The following is a 23,983-nucleotide window of genomic DNA, read 5'->3' as shown; positions in this document are numbered from 1 at the left end:
AAACGCCAATAACCTTAAATAAATATTTCAAAAGACACGATTAAGTATATAGGTAGAGTTATTTTTGTCATTGAGAGGTGGGTATCCCACAATTATAGATGATATTGGTAATTGCAAGTTTCAACATCACTGCCGAAACCTAAACGAAAAATGAAAAACGATTAATATTGAACCGAATTGTAATTGAGTTGTGTATCGTTAAACAAATGTTTCTTCCATCCCATTAAATATGACACACTTCTTTGCGGTACAGAGATTAAGGAAAATGTGTAATAGATAAAAGTGATATATGATCTACAATTTTTCAAGAGTTAAATATTATCTTTTATGAAAATACGTCATCTTTAGAAGAACGATTCAAATCATCTTTAGTGGGACGAAAGGAGTACTAATAAACAATATTGTATTTGTCATGAGATTTGGAAAATTTTCAAGTAATGTGATATGATAATCAAAATGTACATCACTTTTAATGGTACGAATTTTAATAATTCTTAAGCGATTGTATTGTGAGTGGAGAAAGTGATCCACTTTATTCTAATATCATGTGATGGGTAATGTCCAAAAATGAAAAATCACACTCTTCTTTGATATATCAAAATGGTGAAAAATGTACACTTTTGTGGTAGAACCGACCCTTCTATATAGCAAATGGGGGAAAATGCCTAGAACCCCCATACTTGAATTGATTCTGTGCTCGACGATTCAGTGCTTGACGCTCGATGTTCGACACGCGATGCTCGGCGCTCGGTGCTCGACAGTCTATGCTCGACAATCGACACTCAAGTGCTCGTTGCTTTAATGCCGAGCAATGCACGAGGGTAAAAATGTCCTAAATGAGTATAATTTATTCCCTCCGTCCCTGAAATGGCTTCCTCTTTGGGGACGGCACGGGTTTTAATAAAAAGTTGTAAAGTGTATTGATAATGGAGAAAAAGTGATATAATTATTATTGGAAGTTGTGAAAAGTGTTATAATTAGTATTGGGAGTGGTGAAAAGTGAAAAGTAAGAATAAATAAAGTATTGTTAGTGGTGGGGTAGGTTTCCAAAAATGGAAAGAAAGAAAGAGGAAGTTATTTGGGGGACGTCCCAAAATGGAAAAAGAGGAAGTTATTTTAGGGACGGAGAGAGTATTATTTTGTAAATGCTGGTATTTTTTAAGTTTTAATTTGTCTTTTAAAAGGGGTATATCTCATTTTGCCCCTTAGAGAAACTTGATCTTGGGGCCCTTTTTTAATTTCGCCTAAAGCCCTCAAAATGTCAGGATCGACCCTCGTGGAACAGAGGAAGTATATATTTATTCCCCTAAATCCTTAACTCCTAACCCACGACGCAAGGCTACTCGCTCCATCCGCTGCATTGTTGTCCGCTGAGGCCCTAAGCTTGCCCTCGTCCGCCACGCTACCGTTCGCGTGCTCGCCCCTGTCTGAGACAACATACCAGTGTGCCACACCGCTTGCCCTCGTGCAGTTGTGCTCCCCCGTTCGCGCCGCCGTCATGTAGTCGTGCTTGCCCCTGTCCGTCACACCGCCTTTTGCACCGTCTGTCATGTCGCCCTCGTGCAGTCGTGCTTGCCACGCCGCCTTCCGCCAAGCTCGCCCAATCGCATGTGGATATACCTTGATGTGTAACATGTTGGTTGATTAAGATTTTGTAGTTGTGCTTAATAATGTTTTGTTTGGTTTGTTTTGACAGAAAAAGCTTTTGATGATGATGGGATTTTGAAATAACCGAAGCAAGTATCAATGAATAAAGTTGGGCATAGTATGCTTGATAATCAATTCTTATGTCTTGCTCCTTGTAGCAGATTTTAATATTTACAGTTTGAGTTTTTGGTTTTATCTCTTAGCTTATTCCCTTCAAAGTTGGTTTTAACTCGTACAATGAATTTGCTGCTTCATTCTATGAATTTCCAAGTCCTCCAGATGCTTATAGTTGCTGATTATCTTAAGAATCCAATTATTATAGTAGCATTAACAACTTCTCTTGAAATTTTTGTTGCTGGGCTTTCTAATGCTTGAAATTTTCTATCTTGACTAGTAAAAACTAGGCTAAGATAAACACTTCTCATTTCCAATAAAGAATTACTGTACTTTTTTTGGGAAAATATTACTTTACTTGAATAAAAGGGACGGAGAAGAAAAAAATTGGCTAAGATAAATGCTTCTAATCTCAACTCATGATTTGACGAAAATACCCTTGTACAACCTGGCTAATTCCGAATCAACCTCATCGGCCAATTCTCCCTCCCCAAATCTCCTCAGCCCTTTGCTCAAAACCCTCCCCAAATACTCATCCATCTCCCACGTGGACCACAACCCGCTCCTCTTCATCATCCCGTAAATCCTGACCGTCGATTCCTTCCTCTCCGCGCCGATCAACGCCTTCACCAGCCTCAGCAGCCCCCTGCTCTCGCCGCATACGATCCCCGCCGGCGCCTCCTCCTCCATCCGATCGACCAGCGCGTCGATCTCCGCCGTCAACCCCTTCCGCGCCAGCGCCACCACCATCTCGGAGTACGCGTTGAGGTCGGCGCCGTACTCGGACTGGATGACGGAGAAGACCGCGGCGGCGACGGCGCACTGGTCCTGGCGGAGGAGCTCCTTCAGCGCGGCGGTGAGGTCGGATTTGATGAGGCGGCGGAGGGCGTGCGTGGGGAGATTATCCGGGTCGGACCGGTAGGCGCGTTTTAGGGATTGGATTGCTTGGATTGCTTCGGTGCTGAGGATTCGGCCTTTGAGGAGCGGGCCCCGGTTGTCGCGCGGACCGCAGCGCACGGTGACGACGCGGCGGAGAGTGGCAGCGGTGGTGGAGGATGAGGCGGAGAAGAGAGCGAGGTTTGAGTTTGCGGTGGCCGCCATTTGGTGGTGGAATTGGCCTTGTTCGTGAATTGGATAAAAACTAAACAGGAAAAGATAAGAGGCCGAGATTGGAAATGACTGAAATGTCATTTGTATAAAACGAAATAAACAGTAATTTCAAAAAATGAAAATGAAGAAAATAAAATAAAATGAATTTTTTCAAAAGAATATACCAAAAACTTGAAAATAAACAGTAATTTCAAAAAATGAAAATGAAGAAAATAAAATAAAATGAATTTTTTCAAAAGAATATACCAAAAACTTGAAAATGAAGAAAAGGAAAAAAAAATTCGTCGACAGCAGGATTCGAACCTGCGCAGGCAAAGCCCAACAGATTTCGAGTCTGTCTCCTTAACCACTCGGACATATCGACGCTGCGATATTTGCTCCCTTTAAAATTATTAAGTTTTGTGGTTCCCAGGTATCATTTTCACCACAGCTAGTATTCCTCCCATGAGAATGATAAACGGGTATCATAGTTCATAATGAAATCAACAAAACGATAAATGGCAATCATATTTGATAAGCTTCATATGCATATTAATTTTCCAAGTTATCATATATTTTGACAGTCAATTTATTATAGTGGTCATCTTTTTTCTCAGCTTAATTTTTTTTGTTAAGAAAAAACATGTAACTCATTTTAGTTTTACTCGTTCGTGTCACTTTAATTTTCAACCCAAAAATATAAGTAAAAATTATAACTCTACATATATTTTGTTATAAATTTAAACTAAGTGAAAATAAATAAATATGAATGAACTCGTGTGAAAAAATGACAGGCCATTACACTTGAAATGAACCTCCATCGATAAATAATCTAAGTAACAGTCTCGTAATTCGATTTCATAATGTTACGATGATTAGTAAATATTATCAAATAAATTTAGAATAATTTGTATTGATCTAAACTAAAATATGCCATTGCTAGAATAATTTGTCTTGATCTAAACTAAAATATGCCATTGCGGAAAAATGGTCATAGTCATACAAAAAAAAGGTAGTTTTAGTATTTATAAATTTATTAAATTGGTTAATTTTGTTTTTTTTTGTTTTTTTATTTTTTTTATTTGAGGGAGTTGGGGAGAGGGAGCAGTGGAATCTGAACCCGGGACCTCACTGTTCACACACAGGAGGTCACACCGCTTGGTGTCCCTTAGGACAAATTGGTTAATTTTGTTGGATATGAATATAACCTTATATTTGTACTATCTGACGTGTCCATCTATTTTATTAATAAAATATGTCCATGATTAAAAAAAAAAAAAACACTTTCGATGTGTTAGATTCAATCAATTCTAAAATAATACTCCTTCATTTCATTTTATTTGACCTATTTCTTTTTTATACGATTATTGAAAAGAGTAAAATTATAATAAAAATACGTGTGAGTCTATATTTATTTTAATGTAAAGTGATTATTCAAAAAGAAAATATGTCAAGTTAAATGAGACACCCAAAATGAAATACAGACCAAATTAAATGAGACGAAGAGTGTATGTCTATTATCGTTATTGATGGACAATACTTTTAGGGACCATTTGTTTGACATAAATTTTGTTCTTGGAAAGTAATCTGATTTCAAAATATTAAATTCTTATGTTTTGTTAATTTTTTATCAAACATGGGAAAGTAAAAAGAATCCTTAAAATAAGTAAAATAATGCAACTTTTCAGGATTCTTATTCCCTAGCTTTTTTTAGGTATTCTTTTTCCTCATTCTCAAGATTCTTACTTACTTACATATTTAATATTAATATATTTTGTATTATTTTATAAATACAAATTATAATTTTTATTTAGTAAGTATTTTGTATTATTATTATTATGTAAGAAAATCTGAAATTAATTTTAGAATTGTGATTCATATAACTATCATTAACAATGTACATTGTTGTTACTAAAAATATTATTATGCATACTTAATTAAAATTTAATTCTTTTATATATTGATTAATTATATATATTTAATGATATAATTTCATAATCTTAACTATTATTTTTTATATTTTCAAACAAAGGAAAAAGAACCTATTGTGATTCATTTTCCTAGGAATGACAATACTTCATTGGAAAACAAACATGCCCTTAAAGTTGGATTCTAGCTAACCGCCAAACTTATTTTTCTATAAATATTATGGTTATGGGCATATATTTAGTTAGTGTAATTTGTGCTATATATTAAAAGGTTATTGCTTTAATAATTATTATATGTTACACTAAAAAAATATATTATATGTAATTTTACTTTTATTTATCATGGTCATGAATTAGACAATATACAAGATCTCAAATATTTTGATATAATTATAGTGTATTTGTTCATATTCTATTATTTGTAATATTCATTTATACATTTAATTTAAATTGCATGATATATATATATATATATATATATATATATATGTGTGTGTGTGTGTGTGTGTGGTATTTGTTATTTAATAATTAATAAAATTTAATTTAATACTTAAAGTAAGTAATTTTATATAACTAAAACTAAAGTAAATTATATATTTAATAATATGGGAAAATTGCACCTAAATACACAAACTTTGCCAAAAATCCATATTTGACGCGAAGTTAGAATTTTACATTTTAATACACCAACTTTCGTTGTTGTCCAAATTTGACACGACTTAATTCGTAAAAATTCAAAAAACAACCCTTTTTGTAAATAATTATACAAAGACCCACTTATGTTATAGTTTGAGACATTTAAACCAAAACAAGATATTTTCTTATGATGTTTTCTTTTAAACCATTTTAGGCGCGGATCAAAGATTAAAAGAAAACATCATAAGGAAATATCTTGTTTTGGTTTAAATGTCCCAAATAATAACATAGGTGGGTCTTTGTATAATTATTTACAAAAAGGGGTTGTTTTTTGAATTTTTAAGAATTAAGTCGTGTCAAATTTGGACAACAACGAAAGTTGGTGTATTAAAATGTAAAATCCTAACTTCGCGTCAAATATGAATTTTTGGCAAAATTTGTGTATTTTCACGCAATTATCCCTAATACTATTATATTACACTATGGTTTCAAAAAAATTTATTATATTACACTATAATAATCTATAATTTTATAATTTACCTTATATATTAACCAAGTTCCCCTCAAAAAAAAAGAAAAAAAAAGAAAAGAAAACAAGTAATATGTAACCACTTATCAATTGATAATTAAAAGTAAATATTTTTCACCTAGTATATATTTCATTTACGAAAAGTTATTGAGCGATTCAACCAATTATCCCGTTTAAGATGATATTAATATCTTTAGAGCTCGTTTGTTATACATGATAAGTGTGGGATAAATACTAACATCCCAATATATTGTTTACTTCATAAATTAAAGCCCTTTATAAATTACTAACGGGTCTTCTACTATCCATATCTTTTGGATTATGTATCACACCCGAAAGATTTGATAGCGTAACATTTTTTTATATATATCTTATCAAACGTAATATTGATATCTAATAATTTAATAAATATCACAGTCAAAGATATTATACATTAAAATATTGATATCTAATAATTTAATAAATATAATAGACTAACAGTCAAAGGTAACATATTAAAATATTGATATATAATAATTTAATAAATATCACAGTCAAAGATATTACACATTAAAGTTATTTATGCACAATTGTAGCATACTTGGCAATTTAGGACGGAAATTTTCTTTGAACTGATTTAGCCTTTTTATATATAGAAAGAGATATTTCATCAAATGCAAACATAATCTGACTTTTAAAACGTCCGTAGCATCCTCAATTTTTTTTGGATAAATCTATTCATAAACATAATAGGATATTTTAGTAAATTATCATTAACTAAAATATATTTTGACATTTTTAGCCTTGATGAATTTTATGGAAAGAAATTTAAACTTTAGATTTCAAATAGATGGTTATAAATCTCTTTCCTTAATAGTTAAAGATTATTTACTTATATAGATTAAACTAATTATACTATGTTTGACTAATTAATTATTACCTAATATATGTATTTATTTATCCTTGGATATATTGACATAATTTTATTTAAATAGTGAAATATATTGTTTCCTATAATAATAATAATAATAATAATAATAATAATAATAATAATAATAATATATTTTTTTTACCTTGCTTCCATAACACAATTTTGTTTTCTGACTTGCGTCCATATATGACATAATTAATTTTGTAGGATTTATAGCATGATATCCTATCTATCCATATTATTAATTTTTTTATATGATTAATCGTTAAAGACTAAATAATCTTCAGATAAATTCCTTTAAGAAGCAATATTTTTTTTTCGTATTTTTTCATTTCTATTTTCTTATTTAGTATCTTCAATTTATTTTATTAAATATTATTCTAATATTTTTTTCATTTATATTTTATATATCTATTCATATTGAAATTTGAGCATTAGAATCCAGTTTTTATTAATATGTTGTTATTTTACTACATTTTATGTAATCACTTCTAAAGATTAAACAATCTTCTTCGAAAAACACACGATAAAATAAATATTTTCATTTTTTAAAACAAAGATATAATGGATAATTATTAAATATTTTCATTTTTTGTTATTAACAAATAATTTTATTTATTATCAACAAATACTTACATCCATTATTAAGAAGAAGTTAAAATTAATTATTTTCGTTTTTATTAAAAAGATATATCATGGATTAATATCAACAATTTTTTTTTATAAAATAACATTTAGAAATTCATTGTTTTTGGCTTTTTAAATAAATATATAATGAATCATTAACTTTTTATATTTTGAATAAAATATGAAAATATATACATACATTGTTAAGAATGAATACAAATGTAATTAAATATTTATTCTATAAATAATTTTAGAATATCCGATTTTCTACCTATTAATTAGAAGCAATTAATAAATATTGTTGGCTAATGGAATTGACTTCTAGAAAAAGATTTAGGAGAGTGGTTGGCGGCCAGACTAAGATTTAATGAAAATAGCCCCATCTTCGGCTAGGGTAATTTAGGATTAAAACAAAATTAAACTTTCCTATTTAAATTATAAGGGTATTATGTTTATACATATGTATGAATAGCACTACCCTTTTTTTTTCCAATGAATTACATTTGACATGCGTGTTGCACGAAAAAAAAAGAAAAGAAAAAAGAACATTTAAGTTTTAACATGTGTGAAGTAGAGTTCACAAAAATGTCATGTTCCAATTCACAAAATGGCAGTGTATAGTAAGTTAGTAAGTGTTTAATTGGTTGAATATTGCAAATATAAAATTGATGGCATCAGAATCTAATTATTACTGGATTCTTCTGGTTCTAGAAAGCAATATATCAACAATTAATTATCATCTCCAAATAGTAATATTGATGCTGCAAAAAGAAAAATATTGAAGACGTATTAAATCTTTAGTTAATGTAATATTATGTTTAGGGTCTTATAAATATGAAGACCCTTAACATTGAAATCCATAGTTATTTTTTCCCTTGATCAATGGCGTCTTACAATTTGGTCTGCTTGATTCTCTTCTCATCGACCTTGGCTATCTTGTTTGTTCCTCATCATTGTAAGTGAATTCTAACAACTTGAAAAAAAAGTGCTTTGTAAAACCACATATGCATTTATCTTATATTTTACTATAAATATGATAGTATATAGGAATTTATTCGTATAAAACTAGTTATCGAGTTAGCTTACGAACCATGTTTTCATATAGACTAATACCATATTATTAATTCAGAGGAAATGTTATGATGTGTATATATATCTATATACATAGACTTAATAACAGCCGTGGAAGGCTGGCATGCTATTACAACAGGGTTGCATATACTAATTAAGTAATTTTAATGCACACTATGTGTATATATAGGTGATAAGGAGGAGGAGGGCGGCACAATAATAGGTAATACCGAATTTTGCAAGTATAGCATCGATTGTAGTGAGGCTGCTAATTGTTGGTGTTGTATTTTCGGGCATGATTGTTATCTTACAAAAATAATGTGTAGGGCTGAGTGTGTTGGGCCGTCGGCCCATAAACTCACAAACATTTAGAGTTCATTTACTTTGCGTATATAAATAATGTAATTCCGGACAAATTTATTGTTGACATACATACGGAGTAATATACTGTATAATATTTTATGCAGCAAATTCCTGATATTAGTTTGATAATTTTCTTTGTGTGTAAGGCAATGACGATGGGGGCAGCATGATAGGAAGGAAAGGGAGTAAAATCAATCTTTTTGCTTGCCACCACCATATTGATAGTAATCGGCTCGATATTTGGTGTTGTAATCTCAAAACTATATGTGCTTATACTGAACAAGACTGCTACGACAATTGTCCCGGGCCCTCGAGCCGAGAATCACGGGTCTCCGGCCCCTCACCTCTATGAACAAGCCTTTTTTTTATTATTTTACCAATTTTTGTAAGTTGAGATCTTTATCTCTTATAAATGAAAGATCCACTTGGTGCTCCTGAAGAAATATAAATCGAATCTAATATTCGGGCGGCGTTTCCTTTGAATGATTGATGAGAATACAATTGAGTATTTTTTATCTTCAAGATTAAGATTTCTCCGCCTCAAAAAAAAAAAAAAAAAAAAAAAGATTAAGATTTCTCTAGTTCTATCAATTCAATGAGATATGAATCAAATAAAATTAGTTCAAATGGTATAAACTAAATTATAAAGGCCTTAGAATAGCTTGTTTGGACCTGGTCTGATAAGCATCTTAAATACCTAGCTTGCAACAAATTTGTTGTTTCGTTAAACTTACAGCTCGGTTTGAGCTTGCCTCGAGCTTGATAAGAAAAATTGAGGCAAACAAATATCAGAATATCACCAGCCTTGACATGAAAAATAAAATAAAAAACGAAATAGGTTTTATACACAAACGAATTAAGTTTAAGAATTTCAAAATAAAGATTAATATTTGTCAAACCTGTAACTTTTATACATTTATAATTTAAAAGTAAATGATGGAAGATAGAAAAAATTAGATAACTGAACAAACACTCACATTTTTCGTATAAAAATAGCCATTCTAAATCTCCCCAAATTTTCTTTTGACTAAATTAAGCAAAAATGTGCACTTGCGAGGAGTATATAAATAAATAAATAAATAATGAGGCATTGAGATTTTACATATTCCCCATAAACCTCAGGAACAGATAACAAACATATTGTGGAAGAAGGTATTCATAATCTGAAAACTAAAACCTGTTACAAACAACAAAATGAATCGACAATCTCAAGATATAAGCGCGGTATAAACTAGCAATACATCCCTATATCCAAAAGGATTATGTTTCCAGTTCAGATACCTGAACATACACCATTTGAGTGTATCCGTTGAACACTAAAGGCTCGAATCGTGATAAGCCCAGCCGTTGAAATAAGCCAAACCGACCATCTTTGACAATGGGGCTAGGCGCCCGTGCTGGTTCGTATCTTGTCTGATGAGTAAGTGAAGGGCCAGCAACTGGGGGTACCTCCCAGTAGACATCCAACACCGACTCCACAAATCTGCTGTTCTGGAAATGCTCGTCGTAGGTGATTGCCTTGTTGCTGTGGTTAAAGTCATCCCGCATGTAGCCTCTAACGCCCCACCATGCTTCTCCCGGTCCACATAGCTCGTCTGTATCAACTGCTTTCTCCCAGAATTTCCTCCTTCTATACCTTATCCTGGCTTCATCACTATCTCTGAAGCAACTATGTCCACCACCTGAAACAAACAGAGAACTTCGACTTTATATAGACACATTACTTCGAGAGAAGGTTGTTAGTAACCTAGTACGACATCAGAAAATACGAATGTAGCACTACCAAGAAATTCATGACATGAACGAATACCTCTGATGTAAGGTTGGTCACATATTTGCCTTAAGGAATAATGGTCACCAGTTCCAGTATCATAGTTGTCCTCGAAAACTAGATGTTTGAAGCCGGCTTTCACTGCTTGCTTTAATCTAGTAATAAAAATGTCAAAATACACAATATGAAACGTTGAGAGTTTATGAATCGGAACAAGAGGTCGGATTCATGGATATTAAGTTACTGAGTTTGATTAACCCATGCTTACCTCTTAAGTTCATTTTGATGGTCATCAAAGAACACAAGAACTCGGGTAGGATCTTCAATCCCGTGTTTCCTCAGCACTCGTTCCCAGTCCATGCTCCCAAAATCGACAAAGTCCTTCCCAGCAAAGTACGTGCAGTTTCCATCAACATAAGCAGGCCCCTTCTTGAGGTACTTCTCTGGATGACGAGGTGTAAGTGACAAAATAGGTGTATCGGGCATGGCTTGCCTCAAAACCCAAGTCGAATGCCCCTTAAAGGCGCCACTCTCAATCATCAAGTCCGGTTTCACCCATCTTGTGATAAACCAAAGTCCAAAACTGTGATCAAACCCCATGCCATACATGTTGTTCTTAATGGGACGGGTCTCGTAAATTGGCACAAATTCCTCAAGACCTCGGAGCAAATCCTTTGGTGTCCATTCTACAGTTTTTCCATGTTTTGATCTGCCTTTTGACAAGGATAACAATTATATGCATATATACAATTTACTGAAACATCATGTTTCTGCCAGATTAGCGAATTCAAGAATCAATACGGTAATCATGAATACATGATCATCGCATTCGAGAATGATAAAATCACAAATAAGAACCATATCTTAGCATTTTCCGAATACATCTTTATCACCTCCAAAATTCCAAATGGTTCTCACAGAAGAAGAGCACTTAATGTCCTGATTATCAAACGAAACGAATCAACGAAGAAACATCGCGATTCATTTATAACACTGCCTAGAAATCTCAGCTGAAGCAGTTAGCTACACGAACAAAATAAGTACAACTACGATGAAAAGCAGCTAAATTTATTGAATAACTTTTGAATAAATCCTAAAACAAATACTAACAAAGGCAACAATAACTACGATTATTCTACGAACAACTAACATTCAATTCAATCCAATTTCAGTTTTTGCCTAATTCATTAACATTACACGACTCCCACTCTCTCAAATTACGGTTCAAGTTTAAAGCAGAACGCCAACACTGAGAAGGAACAATTTCAAATAAGCCAAGCCAGATCTCCCAAGCATTACGCCAAATAATCGAAAAATCAACGCCAATAACCTTAATCAAAACCTAATTTTTACAATTACGATCACTAACAAGAAACAATTAAATCTATAGAATTAATAATAAACGATGATCATTTACATAAGAAATGACATCTCAATAGTCGTGGTATCCCTAAACCTAAAGATCCAGAAAATACGAAAACTTACACCAAGGAACGCCGAGCGCTCCGAAATCCGATTCGACTCCATCAACAGGGAAGAACAATCGCGAGATGCCGAAGGAGGAGGAGGCCGGCACAATATCGTGAGAGCGGTAAAGTAGAGAGTAGATAATCAGGACTGCAACCGCCGTGACCAGAATGGGCCAGAGGTAGCCCGTTCGGGTCAAGTAATTCGTGACCCGAATTGCGATGGTCATGTGTTTGCGGGTCTTGGACTCATCGGCGGCTTCTCCGCCTCCGCCGTCGTTCTCGGCGGCGTGTGGCGGACGCCGAGTGGAAACCGTTCCTTCGAGCAGATTGTGCGTTGTCTTCATTTTTTCAGGCTCACTGTGTGAGAAAGTGAGGAGCTCGACAAAGTGGAAGGGAAGGATCGATCTAAAGATGTTATTTTGGCCCCTTCAACTATATGGAAATTTTAGATTCACCTCTTGTTAACCTTAAAATTAGCTAATAAGGAGTATTTTAAGACGATGCTTTAATAATTAGGAGTTAATTAGGGGTTAATTAAAATTTTAGTAATTTATTAATTTCTAATTATAACCTCTTCACCTATGACTTTAGCTACTGAAATTCCACCAAATCTAATTTTCCAGAGCCAAAGATGGCCAGAAAAGAGTGCAATGTTTTTGTATCAGATGGTATAGGTGTCTTACATTTAGATTAATTGAATCATACAAATCAATTCCAAGATTCAGCAATCACATAAATTAAAGCGGGCAGCTGCAAAATTATTCAATAAAATTACAAGAAAATAAATCCAAACTCTGGAATGAAGAGTTGAAGAAGAAGGCCCTAAGGGGCTGGCGATTGAGAATCTGCGGCGTCCCTTTTGAGGAGGCGGAGAATGGAAAAACACAGTAATTTGAGAGAAACAAGAATGGCGATGAGGGTGAGGGCTGAGAATACGTACGACTTGGCGGAATCGGGCTTGCACCCAAACAGGATTCCAAGGCATACCATTTCAAATTAATACTAAATGTATCTCAATACCATTAATTTATTTCTCTTCTTTCACTTGGTTTTTGGTGGTCACCCAATGCGTCAAGTATCGTATAGTTGTGTTTTTTCTTTCCAAAAGCCAAAAAGGCTGGCTGCATCACTTCAATTCTTTCGCTCTTTTACCTTTACTTTCAGGTGTTTCTTTTTGATCTTGTTTTTTTTAATATTCCATCTAAAATCAAATCCATCTCATAAGCTTCGTCAGTTTGATTCTAACATTAACAATGCTCGTGCTCCTGGTTAAACTTAAAATACGAAACAACTTTATCGACATATACAAATTAAATCCTAAAATAGCAAGTTTCTTTAGTGAATTTACGTACAAATTGTGGCAGAAATTAACGGAGTTTCCAGATGGCTTTATTTCATGATCTTGATCTCATCGTGCATATTCTAGTTTGTTATAAATAAAGCATGGGGAATCAGGAACCCTTCTTTAATTATGACAGATTTATTCTATTCTTTTGAAATGAATATCCCAACCCAAGCATCTGATTTTTATATTTCTGATAGAGTGGTGCAGATTACAGCTTTCGTTTCCTTACAAGAAAAGGAAGCGGATCAAAGTCTCTACTGTATTATTGTACTTGCATCATTAATTGCACTTATTACAAAAATTTAAGCGGAAAGAGAATCTTTGAAAACCTTGCCCGCCCGACTCAGCGATTTTTGAAGGATATAGGGGGACATCAATTCATCGGAATAACACATGTTCACAAATTGAACTCATCCTCGGCCTAATTAAAATTTCCAAAATATTTAAAATCAAACTCAACTATGCATGCCATATTTCTGTTAAGATGCTTCGATTACTTGCGTTATTTCATTTGATTTAAAGAATTCGATTATTTCGAGTTTTGATCGGTTCTGCTATGATTTTGAAAATTTGGTTATTTTTATTCATATTTTCAGACAAAAATTGGTCAAAATAACCGAATATAATACTTAACTGATTTATTAATTGTATCATCTCTACTTGGATCTAAACACAAAATCGGAACATATATCGACTCCCCTAGCTACTACAATGGAGTTCATCAACCCTGCTTCTGATCTAGTCGATCAAATCACCAACTTATTAACAATAACTGTCCTAAACAAAAACAGTACACTTGTTGATGTTGTTAGTAATCACTCCCTTGAATCTTCCTCTCCACCCACGAAGGCGACAAAACGGGGCTCATCTTGCAGGTGGCGTCGCCGGCTTCTTCCTTGTCGAAGCCACCCCCTTTCTCGGAGGGATAAACCTTCACTCTCCAAACCTTCATGGTCTGATCCAAACTGGCGCTGTAAACCAGCAGCCCTCTGACAATGTCGTCACTCTCCATGGCCGCAGCCAGGCACTTGACCGGCCCATGATGGCCGTCGATGACTGCAACGCAAGAGTGAAAAGAATTCCCCTCCTCCCTCTTCCATATCCTTATCGTCGCATCCTCGGAGCCACTAAGGATCAAATCCTCCACCGTTACCAAACACAGCACCGAGAAATGGTGGCCCTGCAGGAATCCGGCGTGGTTGTACCGCCCCGAGATCCTCTCCTTCTCCCAGAAGTTTATCAGACCGTCTGACGAGCCAGAATACAGGAAGCAGTCGTTGGCGCACCGGCTCAACGCCAGCGCATTCACCGGAGACGGTTGGAATTTGAGAGTCATTGTGAGGATATGCGAAGTCTCTCTGGAGACCCTCCTCCAAATCTTGACGGTCCCATCGGAGGAGCACGTGAAGACGCAGCCGTCGTCTTCATTGATGACGACTGCGTTCACGTGGCCCTCGTGGGCCACGAAGGAGTCCACGCATCGCCTCTCCGAGAGCTTCCACACCTTCACCGTGTGATCGTAGGAGCCCGTGTAGAGGAGCTTCTCCACATTGTTGTATGCTAAGCAGGAGATGGTGTTCTTGTGCTGGATCTTCTGCTTCGTGTAGTACGAGAACAGGGACCGCCTCCCCGGCATGGTGGCGATTTTTTTAGGGCGGAGGTGCTGGATGAGGGAGAGGTCCCAGAGGCGGATCCGGCAGTCGCCGTGGGTGGTGATGAGGAGCTTGCCGGAGGCGAGGATGGCGCGGACTTGGCCCGTTGAGGCTTTTAAACAAACAGTTTCTGTGCAATCGGGTTGCTTCCAGGCGTGGATGCGGCAGCTGGCGGAGCCGGTGAAGATGAAGTCGTTGGTGACGGTGATGGAGAAGATGTCGCCCTCGCTGCGGTGGAGGGAGGCGAGGCAGTGGTAGAGGAGCGGCGGTGAGGGCGACGACGGCAGCGGGGAGCGAGTCCATGGGGTCTCGGGGCTCATTTTCCAGAGGGGGAGAGAGGCGGCGGAGGCGCAGGAGGTTCGGGCGGAGGAGAGGTGGGAATCTGGGAAATCGGTGTTGTTGTTGCCGCCGAAGGAGAATCTTCTTGGGAGGTTTATGTTTTTCCTCTCTTCGTCCACGAATTGCCATAGATTGTCTTCGGAGTAGAGCTCCATGTTCTGCAACAAAAAGAGCTATGAAACATGCATTTCTTTTGCTTTGAGGTTGTGAGATATCAACAAGTTTTTTGTTTTTCCTTTTCTTTCTCAAAAGATGGACAAGTAAATTTGCGAGCTTTCTCTTTAACCTTTTGGATACCATTGATTGTTCATCATTCTCTTTATAAATAATTATTACACTATTATTAAAATTATACATTTATTAAACTTCATCATTTGCTTGTAACAAATTAGTCTAATGTACGTATATCTGTCACCAATTAAATATTAGTCGCTCATTAATTTTGAAGAATTCTTTTTCACGAGCTCACGATGCATAGATTTAAATAAATCAATATCAGTCATAGGTTTTGAACATCTGATGTTCCAAATTCATTATCATTTTCTCTTACATTTGGTCATTCATTTCTCTATATTTAAAATACTTGTTGTTAATTACATGTGTTAAGTAATCTATAATTGTTGCCAATAAATTTCCACATGCGAGAGTGCGTAAAATATATTGTTATATATGCACATAAATACATGATATTATTTTAAACATAAGCAAGACATGGATGATAATACAATAAACGAAATCAGAGGCAATAATTTGTAGGATGAGGGTAGGATGGAAGGTTGGCATTTGAAATCACTTTAGTAGGCAAAAATTAAATGTTAGTGCAGTTTGGGTTTTGTAGGATTTATTAGTATTGAAGTAAGGTTGGTGACTGATACAATTAGTGCATTTAATTTGTAAGCTGTAAGGTTTGCTAGAATTAATGAATTTATCTACCTTTCGATACCTCCGCCAGAACCAGAAAGATGTGTGCAAAGGGTTTTGCAGCAATCGAATTAATTAATTGAAGCTTATATGTAATTGTTAATTGACCCCCCCAAAAAATGTTATAAACATTGCCAGTGCAATTTCTTCTTTGGGAAAATTTGGGCTTCATCATATCACCTATGGCCGTCGTTTGGATAAATTCAAATAATGTACTGTTAAAATATTTAAAACAGTAAAACTAAAAAATAGCTATTAAAATAAAAACAGTCACACTTAATATTTTACATTTATTATATTTACAATTGAGAGTCTTCTTAGCTGTGAATTACTGAATTTTTTGCTATAATTAATTTACAATTTCGAATGTTGAGTCATTGAATTAATCTCCTAATCAGGAATCAACGAATTGAGAATAGCATAAAAAAACCAACATGCAACGGTAGTCCAAACCATTGGTAAGATTCGAAGCCACTTTTCGTTTAATATTTTATATCTTCACTTAAGACGATCTTAACTCTCAAGTATTCTCATATAAAAAGAAAAGACCATTTCAATTATTTATTGTTATTTTGAGCAGTTGAGCTCAAACAGTGTTGCTTTCATGTGGTAGTTTTCAGTTTACATCTTTTAAGGATTTTTGTCTCCGTCTTAATCTTATACGATTTTTTTAATCTTGTTCTACACATATAAATCATAAATGCTAACCTAACATAATTTTCCATAAATGATGCACCATATGCGGGGTGCATTTATTCCCCAAATCCTGTCTCTTTCAAGCTCAGGTAGTTAAAGTTCATTACCAATTGGAACCAAGAGCACACTTTCCCGTATTCAATTAATTAACTATTAACGCATGGTAATTGAAGTTTATTATCATTAATTATAGCCTCCTTACCGTTTTTTCTTTCTTGCGTAGCAGACTTAGTACAGTCGACTCGTCTGTCTAGGTTATGCATTTTTTTCATAATCTTTAATTGAAACCCATACTCCTCCATCGATTAATCAATAAGGAAATTCGACACCCAACAAAATTAATGTGCACGAGCCAGTTATAATGTATGAATTCGCTGTGTAAATGCATGAATTGCGAAAAATAATTTTTTTGCCATTTATGGAATTCAAATTCGAGACCATGAATTTATCTAACAAGGTGATGAATCAATCGTAGATCTTGATGATCTAAAGACAGAAAATAGTCCATATTTTATATTGTAAGATGTGTTTTTATTGTAGCTCATCCATATATATATATATATATATATATATATATTAGATCTATACAAATTTCATCAATTAACCTTAAATAATAACCCACAATTTGGGTGAGATTTGAATTAGATCTCTCTCTTAGTTACAAGCTATGGAGACATTGGCTAGAATCTGGGTAACACCAGCAGCACATAAAGCCAAAGTTACAGCTTGAAGGATTTTGAGGAGCAGATTACCAACTTGTGACAATTTGAGGAAGAGGAACGTGCCGTTGGGTGTGGAGGAGATGACATGTAATTCTTGTTTTCATAGCCCCGAATCGATTGAGCACGTTTTCTTGACGTGCCCTAAAACTGGAAAGTTGTGGAACAAGGTGCAGACTTGGCTCGGGAGCAGCCCGGTTCGTCCTAGAGGTATCGACTCCCACTTCTACATGTTCACACATTTGGGTAAAGGAAAGAATTGTGAGAATTTCCTCAAGGCGTTGTGGATGTGCACCAATTGGCTTATTTGGAAGCGGAGAAATGAAAATCGTTTCGAAGGTAAACATTGGTCTATTGATGGTCTTATTTTGGAGATTAAAGCTAGAACTTGGAGTTGGAACAAAGTGTTTAAGATTTTGGGAAAGGATTTTAGTTTTAGAGATTGGAGTTATAACGAATTGTTGGCCAAATTGTTGTAAGACTTTTTGTTTGGTACCTCTGGTACCTTTGTTTAGTTATGCATTTTTTTGATTAAAAAAAAAAAGTTACAAGCTATGGAGAGACTTTTGGTGCAGTACTTCAACTTTGCTATTTGTACTACCAAAAAAAAATCCTTCGTCTCATTAATAAATGTTTCATTAATTAATTTTTATCACGAAAATTAAAAAAAAAATGTAGTTTGTGTATAAAGTGAGTTCATGAAAGATATTTAAGGATTATTTTAAGAGTAATGCTAAACAACCACATTGTGGCCACCCACAATTTACCTAAATAAAAAATAATTTAATTTATTTAACTTATTTTTTAAAATAAAAATAAGATTTAGTTATTTTTTCATATTCTCTACATTGTAGTTATTTTTTTGCAATTTTTTGGTAACTTTTTTATTTTTATTAAAAAATAAATTAAAAATAAAAAATGCAAAAAAATAAAAAAATAAGTACAATGTAGAGAATATAATAAAATAACTAAATCCTATTTTTATTTTAAAAAATAAATTAAATAAATCAAGATTTTTTTTATTATACTAGTGTGTGGGTGGCTACAATGTGACTGCATAGATTTATTGTTATTTTAAATAAGTTGGTGTACAAAGTGAGTTGAGCCCACTATTAATAATATTTTTAAATAATTAATTTTTTAATAAAAAAGTATGAGACTTTACTAGTGTAACGTCACAATATAATAATTGAGACATGTATTATTAATGGCACGAAAGGAATATAGTATACTAGCGACAAATCTTTTGTTGTTAATTAAATCCGTTCACAATATATATGTTCACTAGTATATTGGTTTGTACATTTACCAGTTCGCGAAATAAATTGAATGAGTAATTATCTGTCCATTATTAATATTAATGTCAAATTATTGCTATAACTAATGTAGTAATAACGGAGGAAATCCCAATATGTTAACCTTTAATTTTTCTACAGCTTGCTAATGCGGCAATGCATGTGTTTTACCTAGGGGTGAGCAAAATAACTGAAATTGAATAATCGAACTGATTCAAATCAAAATTTTGAAATATGGTTCGATTTTTTCAGTTTAATTCGATTTGATTTTTCAAAAGAATTCGATTTTTCGATTTGATTTTATAAAAACCGAACAAAACCAAAAATTGAATTATATTTATTTAATAATATATTAATATATATCATTATATATATAAATATATATACATATTGATATATAATTTTATACATTTTTTTTTACTTTTCATTTTCTTTCTTCGGTTTTTCTGGGTTTTTTTGGACTATTTCAATTTTTCGGGTTGATTCGATTTTGTTTTAAAATTTTCAGTTTTTCAATTCGGTTTATTCGATTATTTCGATTTATTTTAAAAAAAAAACTAAACATGAATTTAATTTAATTTGATTTTAACAAAAATCGAACCGAAAACGCACACCCCTTACTTGTACCCCTAAAGATGTGAATATGCAGTGATTAAATTAAACAGGTCTTATTATTCAGTTGGGCTCCAAAATGATAGCGCGTTGCATAGGAAGTCTATGGGCCTATAATAATGTTACCTTCAAGTCTTGTTTTAACAAAACAATTCTGCAACCCCACGGAGACAGACCCTAATAGGCCTTCCAGGTTTTGGACTTGTCGACCATTCTTAATTTTATACTCGTATACAATAATTTTTTTTAAGAGGAAACAACACAAATTGAAAAACGAGATTATTGATTGCATTGAAAGTAATAAAAAAAAAAATTTTGTACTCCCTTTATCCACAAAAAAAAGTCTCATTTGAAGGTGTACATGAGTTATAATAAAATTGTTATAAGTAGAATAAAAATATAATTAAATTTTTAGAGATAGTGTCTAGTCTAGAAGTACAAAAATACGAAATACGAATATGATACGAAACGAAATATCCCAAAAATACGTATACGAAATACGAAATACGTTAAATACGAATATGATACGAAACGAGTACAAAAATACGTCAATATCCCAAAAATCACAATACGAATACGTTTTAGTTTTTTTATAAATAATATTAGTATATATAACAAAATTAAACTCTCTAGTCTCTACACAAAATTAGCCTAATTAGGCAATCTGCCACCCACCCCAATATCAATATACCCACCGCCAATATACCCCAATAGCAATAAACAATCAATTATTAATTAACCCACTCACCCTACCTCACACATATCAAAGATTCAATCCCCAAAAATACCCACTGCTGTCTTACATTAAATACCCACAAAAATTAGATAATCTTAGCAATTCTAAACGTAACACGAATTGGTCCTAAAGCGGCGGCGCCGCGGCGGTCCACAACAGTTGCGGTCACGACGGCAGTCTAGAAGGCGGCAGCAGCGGCGGCGGTCCAGACCGGTGGCGGAGAACGGCTCTGCCTTGTCTTCTTGCGCAGGGTGGGTGAAGGTTTACGGGAGAAATGAGAGTGGGTGGGTATTCTTGCGCGGGGTTAGGGTTTTCTCTCTCTCTCTTTTTTTTTTTTTTTTAAATCTGGTCAGACGTATTTTTTAGTCAAAAAACATCTCGGGAACGTATTAAATATGTATTTCCCAACCCTAAAAGTAAGTTAAAAAAAATACGAAAAAAACGTATTAAATACGTCTTTTAGGTGTATTTTTAACGTCTTGGTATTTTTTGGTATTAATACCAGGACGCTTCACCCAGAAACATACCGGTGCTTCCTAGGATAGTGTTAATACAAAAAAATAGACTAAATATACATTATTAGTTAAAAAAATGGAATAAAAGTATAATTTATAGTTAAATATAAGAGAGAAAGTATGATACGATGGTTCAAAAAATGAAATAAGACTCTTTTTCGTGAAAAAAAAGCAATAAGTATGACTATTTTTCGTGGACTAATAGAGTAATTTCGTATTGTTTTAATTTGTATTGAGAGTGGTGAAAAAGTTAAAAAATAAGGGTAAATGAAGTAATTGTGGGGTATAGTCCAAAAATAAAATAAGAAGTTTTTTTATGGACGTCCCAAAAAGGAAAAAGTAGAAAATTTGTCATGAACGAAGGGAGTACCATACTCATGTGTCCCCTTAAAATTGACTTAATTATTTCTTTCCAGCACATTGATTAAGGAGAAGATATGTAAATTGAATAAAATTATAGTAGAACCCACATTTTAAACGTTAATTATTCTCTTTTCTAAACTGAGTTACAAATAGCGATACAAATCAAAATGAAAAACGAGTCATTTTTAACGGGACAAATGAAGTATATATTTATTTAGAAACAACTATGGTTTAGTCTCACAATATGAAGTTACCATAATTTTAATCTAATATATTAATGGTTTGTTGGGGTAAAATTTTCACAAAGCCATACCATCATGTATTCACCTCAAGCTTGAAACTGCATTGTTTCATCCAACCGCGTGCCATCTCTAATTGCTAAGTATATTTTCCTGACACCACAAATCACTTTAAGATTGTAAATATTGACACAAATTCGATTGGTTGAATTTGAATAATGTAGATTTTTTTTAGAGGAATAATGTAGAATTGTTAAGCTAAAACTATCATAAATCACATTACCAGACTGAATCAGTGTATTTCTCCTATTTTTCATTACTTTTATGATATAGTGTACCTCGACTAATAATTAGTAGTAGTAAAATAAATCAATTTCTAAGTACAACGTTGTGTATAATATGTGCACAAGATAAATACGACATATTTTGTGGGCAACGTAACCTGTTGAGAATTCTTTAAACTTACCATGTGGTTTATTTAATCAGTGTATATAATAATTTATTTCCCAATTATTGAGAAGGTATATGAAATGAACCTGGGCAACTATATAAATATAACCATAAGATTTGACACTTATAATTTAATTTATTCTTTGTTTTTCCTCATGACTAGGTAGGGCTGAAATTGATAGATGAGTTTCAATTAATTGTCTTCGTGTAAATTAAAATATTTTATGATGCTCAAAAAAGTGAGAAGAGAGGGAGAGAGCTTAGTTACGTTAATATAATTCTCAACATTTCTCCAAACTAATAAGGGTTGGTCTTGCATGCGGCCGACCGCATAGTATGCAGCTGGTTACTTTTAATAGCATAAAATATACATTTGTTCGCACAAATGTATACTTATGTAATAGTACAAGTTCTCATGAATAAAAGTAACACTTATCGTGAATAAATGTAATACTTTATAAATATTACATTTCATTGTAACAATAATTACTTTTTATTACGACGATGATTACTTGACCAAATAGTCAAAAATATAAGTATTAATGAGCGAAAATAACTAAAAGTATAAGTTCTTATGAATAAAAGTAAATATTATTGTGAAGAAATGTAAACTTTCAAACTGCTATGCGGCCGGCCGCACGCAAGTTTTTGCGAACTAATAAAGGGCCGCACTTGCTCATGGACGGTTGAGTGGTACGGTTACTGATGAGGCTGCCCAGAGCCTTGTCCCTTCTCGCCAGAGGGACGTTCAGGCGCGAGATCGGCTCTGCACTTGTTTCTCCACGACATCCCTGCAAACAAATAAGGCTTTATCAACAAAGGCAAGGTAATAAATAATTTTTACATATCTGCTAATGCCTATTTTACCTATAGATCCAGGAGGATACAAGGGAAACAGGCCGGTGGCAGCTAAGGCCGAATTATCCTCAGTTAGCTTCTTACAAGGGAATGAAGCATCTTCATTGAGGGAATTAAGGAAATTGATTACATTCAGATCAAAGTCGGAGGGCTTTCCTGGAGCAGGAGGCTTGTATGCGGTCCGGGACTCATGCCACTGCAGCTCTTGGGCATCATATTGACGCCATGAGCCCCGGTTGGTTTTCACATAACAATAAAGGGATATGAAGCCCTTATCGTGAGAGTTGAGGGAGCTAAGGAAGGTGGTGGGGTAGGTTTTGCGAGCGGCAAAACTGTATAAGGGGTGGCCCTGCCACCGGAGGGTTTGAGTTTGAAGAAATAATTTAGCGGTGTCTTGGACACCATGGGCTGTGCAAAGAATGTGAAACGCAAATAACCTCGGAAGAGCGGAGGGGGCCACTTCGAAAAAGGGGATGTGGAAATGGTTGCAGACTTGTACTAGGAGGGGAGGAGGTGGAAGCCTAAGGCCAGCATCCACCTGGGCTTGGAAGAGGAGAATTTTATTCATGTGGAGTTTGGTAAAGGGCTTTGAAGCCTTGGAATAAGGCTCGAAGGTCAAGCCCTCCGGGCGCTTACATCTATCGAACATCCTTTGCATCGCCGCCACACCTAGGCGGGATGGAGGAATGGTCTTGGGGGATTTTGGAGTGGAAGGTCGAGGCTCGGATGAGGCTGGGAATCTTGGGGCGAGCTAGGGTTGGAAGGAGGGGGAGAGTTAGTCGGAGAAGCTAGAGGAGAGGGAGAAGGGGAGGGGGAGAAGTCAGGCTGGGCAACGGAGGTAGAGGCCATGATCGTAAAAAACTCAAAAAATGCTAGGGTTTCACGCTCAGTCAGAGCACCAACAATTCCAGAAAAAAACTATACACTAAAAACAAATATCGGGAGGGGAGGATACACGATTTACCTAAGACAAGAACTGGAGCAGAAAGGTTGCAAGAAATACGCCGGAACAGGGAGAGGATCACCGGAAATCGAGAGAAAATCGCGAAGAGTAAAAATGGAGAAGATGAATAGTAGGGATTTGAATCG

At 34.4% G+C, this 23,983-nt stretch overlaps 3 protein-coding genes and 1 non-coding gene across 5 annotated transcripts in view; all 4 read right to left on the bottom strand.

The window, feature by feature from the left end:
* LOC131007757 (uncharacterized) overlaps positions 1–12,719 on the bottom strand; it is a 143,762-nt gene extending 131,043 nt beyond the window's left edge. Inside the window, exons 1-4 of one of the 2 annotated variants that reach the window (XR_009096253.1) lie at positions 12,171–12,719; positions 10,954–11,398; positions 10,725–10,840; positions 10,052–10,596 (exon numbers count right to left, since the gene is read on the bottom strand). Coding sequence is in view for 1 of the 2 variants with exons in the window: in XM_057934670.1 (XP_057790653.1) it covers positions 10,175–10,596; positions 10,725–10,840; positions 10,954–11,398; positions 12,171–12,498 (1,311 nt within the window). In the remaining variant the exon portion in view is untranslated. Of the gene's footprint in view, positions 1–9,974; positions 10,597–10,724; positions 10,841–10,953; positions 11,399–12,170 lie in introns of those variants that run through there. The other variant, XM_057934670.1, reaches the window with a different exon arrangement.
* On the bottom strand, positions 2,054–3,089 carry LOC131007760 (protein THYLAKOID ASSEMBLY 8, chloroplastic). Its single transcript, XM_057934676.1, has one exon. The coding sequence runs from the start codon at positions 2,950–2,952 to the stop codon at positions 2,179–2,181; it is 774 nt and encodes a 257-aa protein (XP_057790659.1). The 5' UTR covers positions 2,953–3,089; the 3' UTR covers positions 2,054–2,178.
* TRNAS-CGA (transfer RNA serine (anticodon CGA)) lies at positions 3,154–3,235 on the bottom strand. Its single transcript has one exon. It is a non-coding gene; the product is annotated as a tRNA-Ser (tRNA).
* A 1,340-nt stretch (positions 12,720–14,059) lies between the features above and the next one.
* LOC131007753 (protein JINGUBANG-like) lies at positions 14,060–15,846 on the bottom strand. The gene has a single exon (XM_057934656.1). The coding sequence runs from the start codon at positions 15,643–15,645 to the stop codon at positions 14,308–14,310; it is 1,338 nt and encodes a 445-aa protein (XP_057790639.1). The 5' UTR covers positions 15,646–15,846; the 3' UTR covers positions 14,060–14,307.
* Between the last annotated feature and the right edge of the window lie 8,137 nt (positions 15,847–23,983).

This window comes from Salvia miltiorrhiza, chromosome 2 (genome assembly GCF_028751815.1).
Source record: "Salvia miltiorrhiza cultivar Shanhuang (shh) chromosome 2, IMPLAD_Smil_shh, whole genome shotgun sequence".
Taxonomy (NCBI): domain Eukaryota; kingdom Viridiplantae; phylum Streptophyta; class Magnoliopsida; order Lamiales; family Lamiaceae; genus Salvia; species Salvia miltiorrhiza.
The sequence above is the reverse complement of the archived record's forward strand: the minus strand, read 5'-3'. Positions and strand labels throughout refer to the sequence as shown.